This window comes from Lithobates pipiens, unplaced genomic scaffold, assembly GCF_037356315.1.
Source record: "Lithobates pipiens isolate NorthernLeopardFrog02 unplaced genomic scaffold, aLitPip1_a1.2 Scaffold_51, whole genome shotgun sequence".
Classification (NCBI taxonomy): Eukaryota; Metazoa; Chordata; class Amphibia; order Anura; family Ranidae; genus Lithobates; species Lithobates pipiens.
The window spans coordinates 1,250,358-1,260,485 of record NW_027507874.1 but is presented as its reverse complement, the minus strand read 5'-3'; the positions used below and the strand labels follow the sequence as shown (position 1 = coordinate 1,260,485).

General features: G+C 48.0%; 1 protein-coding gene and 1 pseudogene across 1 annotated transcript; one reads left to right on the top strand and one right to left on the bottom strand.

The window, feature by feature from the left end:
* The first annotated feature begins 7,096 nt into the window (after window positions 1–7,096).
* Window positions 7,097–7,507, top strand: LOC143957195 (histone H3-like). The gene has a single exon (XM_077467342.1). The coding sequence runs from the start codon at window positions 7,097–7,099 to the stop codon at window positions 7,505–7,507; it is 411 nt and encodes a 136-aa protein (XP_077323468.1).
* Window positions 7,508–9,087: 1,580 nt separating this feature from the next.
* Window positions 9,088–9,767, bottom strand: LOC143957041 (histone H1B-like; annotated as a pseudogene).
* Window positions 9,768–10,128: the final 361 nt, after the last annotated feature.

Below are 10,128 nucleotides of genomic sequence, written 5' to 3'. Positions count from 1 at the left end.
AATTAGATCCTAGTACTCCAGCTACTGAATTGCCCCTCCAAATCGCAGGACCGGAAACTAGCAGACCTTTGCAAGGCACCACATCTGCTGTTCCCTCCACTTCAAGGATGTCAGATCCTTTGTCAGATAATGATGACATGGACGCCTCTAACGGCTTCGACTTTGCACTAGTTGAACCCTTCATTAAATCAGTGAAGGAAGCGATCAATTGGGTGGAAGAAAAACAAACTCCTCAGAAGCTGAGGAAATATTTTCCAAATCTCAAGAAAGATCCTGAGACCTTCCCATTTATTGAGGAACTAGAGGATTTGATTAAAGAGGAATGGCAAAAGCCGGATAAGAAGATCAGTCTAACTAACAGGTTAGCAAAACTTTATCCCCTGAAGGAGCCTAGTGTCACTCCATTAGTGACCCCGCCAGTGGTGGATTCTTCTCTGATGCGTCTTGCCAGACATGTGACACTTCCAATCGAAGATGCGGTTACATTTAAAGATGTACTAGATAGGAAAATTGACCTAGATCTGAAAAGATCTTACCTATCAGCAGGAGGCGCATGCAGACCAGCTGTGGCCCTAGCAGCTGTGGGTAGAGCCATTTCCAACTGGTCCGCCAATACCGAGAGACTGGTGTCAGAAGGAGGGGAACAAGAGAAGGTAATCTCAGCCCTACAGGATCTCTCGCAGGCGACTTTGTCGCAGAAGCCTCTGTAGATATAATTAAATCTACATCTAGAGCAATGCTGAGCTCAGTAATGGCCAGAAGGGCACTTTGGCTGAAACCCTGGTCTGCAGACCCATCCTCGAAGACAAACTGGTGCAAGATTCCCTTTGACGGAGCAAATCTCTTTGGAGAAAAGCTAGATTCTGCGATTTCTAAAGTTACCGGGGGAAAATCGGGTCTGATCCCTTCAGATAGAAGATCTAAACAGCAAAGACCGTCAGCCCCCAGACGTAACCTCCCAGACAAATATAGGGAGGCAAGATCCTATAGACCTGGCAAGGAGTACAGGAGAAACTGGAAGAACCCTCAATCATCCTTCCTCAAGCTCCAGAAAGCCAAGACCCCTACTTCAGGGGATCAAAAGTCTTTTTGAAGGTGCGCCCGCCCAACCAGCTGTAGTAGGAGCCAGGCTAAGGTTGTTCAAGCAGGTATGGGCGGGGACAATAAAGGATCCATGGGCAGTGGCGACTGTCCAATTCGGACACGGATGGAGGTTCCGAAAGCACCCAAGGGACCATTTCCGAATAACAAGGATACCATCATCTCACCAAAAGAGAGTACTACTGAACGGATATGTTCAGGACCTAATCCAGAAGCAAGCTATAAGGGAAGTTCCTCTACCACAGAGAGGGAGAGGATTCTATTCTCCTCTATTTCTGGTAAAAAAGAAGACAGGAGACTTACGTCCTGTCATGGACTTAAAGAAACTCAATCACCGAATCCTGGTGGAGGCATTCAAAATGGAGAGTCTGCAGACAATCCTCCAGGCCATCAACATAGGAGATTGGATGCTCTCCATCGATTTACAAGACGCCTACCTGCACGTTCCCATTCACACCTCATTTCAGAAATTTCTCAGTTTTGTTGTAGGTCATCAACATTTCCAATTCCAAAGTTTCCCGTTCGGAATATCCACTGCTCCAAGAACATTTACAAAAGTGTTACTGCCAGTAATTGCCCTATTAAGGGAGCAAGGCCTGAGGGTGCACCACTACCTAGACGATATCCTTCTCCTGGCCGACAACCGAGATTCCCTCCTACTTCACCGCGCAATCCTAATTTCCACCCTGCAAAAATTTGGGTGGCTGATAAATTGGGGGAAGAGCAGTCTAAATCCCACACAGCGAATGATTTTTCTGGGGGCAGAGCTGGATACCCGACTCAATACAGTAGAACTCCCGGAGGAGAAAGTTCCCATCCTAATCCAGAAAGTAAAGAGGTTACTCGTGGCCACTACCATCCCCGCCAGGGAATGTCTCAGTATTTTAGGGTCATTCTCGGCGACTATCCCAATGGTACAATGGGCCCAGTGGAATGCCAGGCCTCTTCAAATATCATTCCTCAAACAATGGAACGGCGTGTCAATGACCCAGCCGATAGTGATCCGGGAAGAGGTGAAGCAATCGCTATCATGGTGGACAAAACCACACAATCTGAAGAGGTGTAAACGCTTAGTCCTTCTCTCTCAAGAAGTAATCACCTCGGATGCCAGCATGGAAGGATGGGGAGCACACTATCGTCACCACGCAGCCCAAGGTTGTTGGCCATTCAGGACACACGATGTGGTTTCCAACTTATTGGAGATGAAAGCAGCATTCCAGGCACTACTAGCCTTCAGCCCATTTCTGGAGGGAAAAGATGTCCTGCTAAAGATGGACAATCGAGTGGCTGTGGCCTATATCAACAGGCAAGGAGGCACCAGGAGTCGCTCCATGTTGCAAGAAGTCCAACCAGTCTTCCAATGGGCGCAACTGAATTTAACCAGTCTCAGGGCAACATACGTACCAGGTGTCCAGAATTAGATAGCAGACACCTTGAGTCGACAGTTCGTATGCAACCACGAATGGGCCCTAAGCAGTCAGGCCTTTTCTCTGATAACAAAGACTTGGGGGGTTCCGGATATCGATCTGGCAGCAACTCCAAACAACGCAAAGTGTCAGAGGTACCTGGCGAGAGTTCCCTTTCCTTCGGCGGAAGGCACGGATTGTTTACAACACAACTGGAATTTCCACCTAGGTTACGTGTTTCCACCAACTCCAATCATATCGAGGCTTCTACTCAGACTCAGGAAATCAAGTGCCACAGTTTTAGCAGTCCTGCCCTTTTGGCAGAGGAGGCCGTGGTTCACGACCCTACTCCAATTGAGTACAGCAGAACCATTGCCGCTCCCTGTGACAGCGGATCTACTCTCTCAAGGTCAATTCCTCCATCCATGCCCAGAGAAGTTACACCTAACAGCATGGAGACTGAAAGGGCTAGGTTCATAGCTCACGGATGTTCCCACAAAGTGATAAACACCCTTCTCCAAGCCAGAAGGTTTTCCACTAATAACACTTACAAGAGAATCTGGGATAAGTTCCTCTCGGTCGCACAACAACAAGCCTGGGACCCTTCATCCCCTACATTTGCTCAGGTCCTAGAGTTCCTTCAGCTAGGTCTTGACAAAGGTCTTGGTTCAAGCACCTTGAAAGTACACGTATCAGCTCTATCTGCCATTACGGGGGTGAAATGGGCTCAAGAACCTCTTATTTCTCAATTCCAGAAGGCTTGTCTAAGATTGAGACCTCCCAGAAAGCCCTCATTTCCAACTTGGGATCTTTCGATAGTACTGGACTTCCTATCCCATGACCCATTCTTTCCAGTTGAAAAAGCTTCCCTTTGGAATCTAACCCTCAAAATCACCTTTCTGATAGCGATTACATCAGCCAAGAGGGTGTCGGAAATGCATGCACTAATGGCAAAGGAACCATACCTTACCATCTACCCAGACAAGGTAGTTCTGAAACCTTCAGACCGCTTCGTCCCCAAAGTGGCTTCCTCCTTTCATTTTAATCAGGAAATATGCCTTCCCACTCTTTCTACAGAGCAGGGCGGCCCTCATCCACTGGATGTAAAATCTAACTTACTGGCCTATCTCTCGAAGACCAGTGACTTCAGGAAAGTGGAAAACCTCCTAGTCATCCCTCATGGCTCCAGAAGAGGACAGGCAGCTACTTCCCGGCACCATCGCAGCATGGCTTGTGAAAATCATAAAGAAATCCTACTCTTCTAATCAAGCTCAGATACCTGAGGGCTTAAAGGCGCACTCTACAAGGGCAATGGCAACCTCCTGGGCAGCCTTCTGCAAAGTGTCCTCAGAAACCATCTGCAAGGCAGCCACATGGTCTTCAAAAAGTACTTTTATATCCCACTACAAAGTGGACTCCGCTAGGTTGTCCACGGTGGATTTTGGTAGAGCGATTATTCAGTCCAATTCCTCCATTCCTTGTAAATAAACTTTTTCTGCTTAGACCCACCCAGTTTTGCGAGTTATTCCCCATAGGTGTATGCTGCCATGATGCGACAGGAAAACGGAAAATTGTATACTCACCTTTCCGTAATTTTCCTTTCCTGTTGCATCTCATGGCAGCATACAGATGCCCACCCGTCTAAGGTGAGGTATCTATATATTGAGAATGCTGAAGCAGGGGCCCTCTCAAGATTTAATAGTTAAACGGTCCTATCAGGTTGCGGGGGCGGAGCCACAACCCATAGGTGTATGCTGCCATGAGATGCAACAGGAAAGGAAAATTACGGAAAGGTGAGTATACAATTTTCCGTTTTGTATACATCATTTTCACCTACACGTTTACTTTTTTGTTTTATGGACTATGTAAGACTGTACAAGGCATGCTAATGTCTGCAGAGACACATAAAAGGGGATGCTTACTTTTACGACATCGTTTAGGGATCATCTGCTTAGAAATATTACTTATACATCACATTGTGTTTGATTCAAATGTGTCATATAGCATTTATTTTCTTCATGGGAGTCCAACTATTATACATGATCATCTCACCTTAGATGGGTGGGGGATTTAGATCATCAGCTGGGCACACATTGACTTTCCTGTTGTGTATCTCTCTATGTATATAAGTGTGTGTGTGTGTGTGTGTGTGTGTGTGTGTGTGTGTGTGTGTGTGTCTTTTCTCTAATAAAAAAAAAAAAGGAGTATTTGGTAAATATCAGGTGCCTCAGATTACAATACTCAGATTGGAAAGTGACGGTTACAGGGAACATTTAACCCTCTTAACTCCCTCCCTCTGTCATCTAATTTGCTGAGATATGGGCAAACATAATGCAATCTCAATGTTTCTAAAGCTTACACTGATAAGGATTTCTAATCTTTCATTATAAAAACATTTCTTTAGATTGTAAACTCCATGAGCAGGGTCCCTCCTATTACCGTATATACTCGAGTATAAGCCGAGATTTTCAGCCTCTTTTTTGAGGCTGAAAGTGCCCCCCTCGGCTTATACTCGAGTCATCGCTGTCTGTCTGCCCGATCAGCGTGTCGAGCAGACAGACAGCGGCCATTCTAGGATTCAAAGGCCGCGCCTCCGTCTCCGCCTTCGCCTGTGATAGGCGGAACACTGAATTTCCCAGCAGTCTGTGTTCCGCCTATCACGGACGTCCTCTCATCCTCGTCCGTAGTATGAGGATGAGCGGACGTCCATGATAGGCGGACCACTGACTGCTGGGAAATTGAGTGTTCCGCCTATCACGGACATCCGATAGGCGGAACACTCAATTTCCCAGCAGTCAGTGGGAAATTGAGTGTTCCGCCTATCACCGACGGAGGCGCGGCTTTTGAATCCTAGAATGGCCACCGACGAAGAGCTGCGGGACGGGCCGGGACGCAGGCCGGGACGGGACGCAGGCCGGGACGCAGGCCGGGACGGGACGCAGGCCGGGACGGGACGCAGGCCGGGACGGGACGCAGGCCGGGACGGGACGCAGGCCGGGACGGACACAGGCTGGACGGACACAGGCTGGACGGACACAGGCAGGCTGGACACAGGTAGGCTGCACGGACACACACACACACACACACACACACACACACACACACACACACACACGGATGCATGCACACACGGATGCATGGACACACACGGATGCATGGACACACACACACACACACACACACACACACGGATGCATGCACACACACAGGGATGGATGGACACACACACACACGGATGCATGGACACACACACACACGGATGCATGGACACACACACACACACACACACGGATGCATGGACACACACACACACACACACGGATGCATGGACACACACACACACGGATGCATGGACACACACAGGGATGGACGACACACAGGGATGGACAGGCATGTCTCACCCTCGGCTTATACACGAGTCAATAATTTTTTCCAGTTTTTTGGGGGTAAATTGGGGACCTCGGCTTATATTCGGGTCGGCCTATACTCGAGTATATACGGTACTTGTGTATTGAAATCTATTGTGATTGAACTATCACCATTTTTATTGTAAAGAGTTGTGTAAACAGTTGGCATTATATATATATATATATATATATATTCTGTATTATATTAATGTTAGAATAATTCGTATTAAAGTCGAACACACCAGCGCCAAGTAATTCCCCGACACCCCCCATCATCCCAACAGGACAAAAAGGTTCTTGTAGAACACATACACCATATCAGAGCTGCGATTTCATTGTAAAGTAAACATGATGAAGATATGGTGAGCAATATGGTTCAAATAATGTTTTTAGTGAATTTTCTGACAAAACCTTAATGCAAATTCATCAGATTAATTATGCAATCTAGATGTCGCCCGTGTCCATTCCCTCCAATTTCCCGGTATGAGTTCTAATTCTGTTCCCAAAGATCACGTTGTAATCATCTATTTTTCCTATAAGTGGGATTCGGAAAGAAAACAATGAAATCTTATTGTAGCGCTTTCTAGATCCCAGCACAGAAGCCATTTCTCTTGTCACCAGCAGATGTCAGTGTTGCTCTTCCATAGAGGATACATTGGAGCCGATTAGTTGAATTGTATCCACATGGATCTGATGGAAACCAATGGGAACACCAACCGATCCAAGATGTGCTGGGGGGACACGATTCATTGTCTGCTCAGCGATCTGTCCCTTCATGTTAGTACAGAATTGTGCTGGACGGAACAAGCTGTACAAGTCACCTTTCTACTTGTTATTCACTAAGAACGGAATAATCCGATCAGTGAGAATTTTCTGTCATCTCATTTATTATGGAGACAAGCAGTCCAATGTCAGAGCTCCTAATTCTTACACATTGTATGATGTGGAGGAACTCCCCTCCCCCACCCCACACAAAGAAGGTAACTCTACTAACACAGATAACAGACAGATCATGGCGGACATTTTAAAAATGCCGCTTTTAAAAAAAAAAGTAAACCAATCATGAAAAGGGGTGTGTTTTAGTTGTCCAATCAGAAGGCAGTGATGTATATAGACGCCGCACAGCCTGTGTTCTCACACTTGTAATGTATTCCTTGTGGAAATTGGAAGCATTGATCGGCCATGGCAAGGACCAAGCAGACCGCTCGTAAGTCCACCGGAGGGAAAGCTCCCCGCAAGCAGCTGGCCACCAAAGCCGCCCGCAAGAGCGCCCCGGCCACCGGCGGAGTGAAGAAGCCTCACCACTACAGGCCCGGCACCGTGGCTCTCCGAGAGATCCGCCGCTACCAGAAATCCACCAAGCTGCTCATCCGCAAGCTGCCCTTCCAGCGCCTCGTCCGAGAGATCGCCCAGGACTTCAAGACCGACCTGCGCTTCCAGAGCTCCGCCGTCATGGCTCTGCAGGAAGCCTCTGAGGCTTATCTCGTAGGACTCTTCGAGGACACCAACCTCTGCGCCATCCATGCCAAGAGGGTCACCATCATGTCCAAAGACATCCAGCTGGCACGCCGCATCCGCGGAGAGAGGGCCTAATACACCCCCCACCGACCTCCTCATCGCCACCCCACCCCACACAACAAAGGCTCTTCTCAGAGCCACCACATCCTTCTCAGAGAGCTCCATACTATCTCATCGCCACTACATCATACAAATCCTTCCCACCACATCTCTTCATTCTTCTCACTCTTCTCTGCACGCTGATCTCTAACATTTCTAAGACGATTACAAAGTAACAATTCTCACTTCTCTAGGAAGAAGAGCTTTTCTCCTGCCGATCTTTTCCCACCATAATACAATGTAATAATATATAGGAGAGGAAGACAAGTTCCTAGAAAGATTCTCTATACTTATCTCATTACCAGATCGGGGAAAGGAAATGTGTTCAAGATAAATAAGAAGTCACCTCCTCCCTCCTGTACACAGATCCCGGGATCACCTCTTTCTCCGCTCCGGTGTATAAATCATACAAATGACTAGTAAGAAATCTCACTCACTATTCATTCTTCTGTAGGAAGAAGACATTTCCTCTCCCCGATCTATCAGGAACCTCTCCTCTGCTATTCTACAACTTTCTCCAATCTCTTCCCCCCACACACACACCGATCACATTGTTACACCTTCCCATCAGCACATCTTACACTCTCTTCTTTATTCTCATTCATTATCTACAGAAGACAATTATTGGCACCCTGCAGAGATTTGTACATTTCTCATTGCAAGCGTCAAATTATTTTATGTCAGCCAATCAGCAGATAGTGTGTGCGAAACACCCTCCACTATCTGTTGCGACAAATTACATATATTCCGATCAGCCAATAAGACTATTATCATCATACGGGGAACTTTCTAAAAGTGGAGCCGGGAGATAAAATTTCTAACCTGAATGTGACATCGGGGCTGCTAATCCTCTTCATAATTTGGGTAAAAAATATGGAATTCTATGACAGTGGAGAGTCCATTCTCCGCATAACACAATGTTCTTGTTGCTGATCATTCTAACATTCCCGATCAGTACAATGATTTCCCTTCTACCGATCAGATGACATATTGTAGTGTGAATGTCTCTCCCCCGGGGAGACCCCACAGCCAGTGTGCGGGAAAACCTCCAGGTCTCCTATCTTCACATGACAGATGTGGGTGGGATGGGGCCCCTGAAACGATCCTTTATAGCAGGAGGGATTTCCGATCTACAGGATCTCTAGTGATCATTTGTGGGATTTATCATAAAATGTAATCGGGGATTCCCTGCAAGGGACAAATGTACAATGTGTGATGGGAACATCTCACGTGTGTAAAAGCTATGCGGCCCCTGGTGGCTGTAGGTAGGCAGGTGTGGCTCTGTTAGGAGGAGGTGGCTGTAGGTAGTCAGGTGTGGCTCTGTTAGGAGGAGGTGGCTGTAGGTAGGTAGGTGTAGCTCTGTTAGGAGGAGGTGGGTGTAGGTAGGAAGGTGTGGCTCTGTTAGAAGGAGGTGGGTGTTGGTAGGTAGGTGTGGCTCTGTTAGGAGGAGGTGGGTGTTGGTAGGTAGCTGTGGCTCGGTTAGGAGGAGGTGGGTGTAGGTAGGTATAGCTCTGTTAGGAGGAGGTGGATGGCTCTGAGAAGAGCCTTTGAGGGGGTGGAGATGAGGGAGGTATTCTTATTTCTTCTTCGGAGCGGCCTTCTTGGGCTTGGCTGCTGTCTTGGCTTTAGCCGCCTTCTTAGCCGGACTCTTGGCGGCTTTTTTCGGCTTGGCTGCAGCTTTGGGCTTCTTGGGGCTCTTTGTCGCCTTCTTGGCGGGAGCAGCTGCAGCCTTTGCCGGTTTCTTGGTGGCCTTCTTGGGGCTCTTGGCGGCTTTGCTGGGGACTTTCTTCTTGGGGGACTTGGCTGGCTTCTTGGCGGCTGCAGGTTTCTTGGGCTTGGCCGCAGCCGATGGCTTCTTCTTGATGGTGACTTTCTTGGCCTTGTCGCCCTCTTGCTGCTTCTTGTTGATCTTGAAGGATCCGGAGGCTCCATGTCCTTTGACCTGGACGAGGCTCCCCTTAGTCACCAGCGCCCTGATGGCGATCTTCAGGCGGCTGTTGTTCTTGTCCACATCGTATCCTCCGGTGGCCAGGAGCTACTTGAGGGCGGCCAGGGAGACCCCGCTGCGCTCCTTGGAAGCGGCCACGGCTGTGACGATGAGGTCGGACACGCTGGGACCGGGCGGCTTCTTGCTGCCTTTCTTGGCTCCTCCGGCTGCCGCCTTCTTAGTCGCCTTCTTCTTGGTGGCGGGCTCCGCTGGAGGAGCGGCGGCTGGGGCAGTCTCAGTCTCAGTCATGATTCTCAATGATGAGGTTTTGAAAATAGATCAACACAGTAGTGATGTCCAGTTCATGAACGAATCGTTCTTATGAATCGGTTCTTTTTAGTGAACTGGATGAATCGATTCTTTTCAGTGAACTGATTCGTTTGAAACAGTTCACTCTGCACTCAGTACATAGCAGAGCTGGCAGTGGTAATCCGCCCCTCCCTGCAACCAATCAGCTGACTCCAAGCACAGTGACACTCAGGAACTGGATACAAACTTAAAACAAGAGCAAGGAGTACACAGTACACCGAGTTAAAGAATCGTACAAGTTACCGAGTTAAAGAATCGTACAAGTTACCGAGTTAAAGAATCGTACAAGTTACCGAGTTAA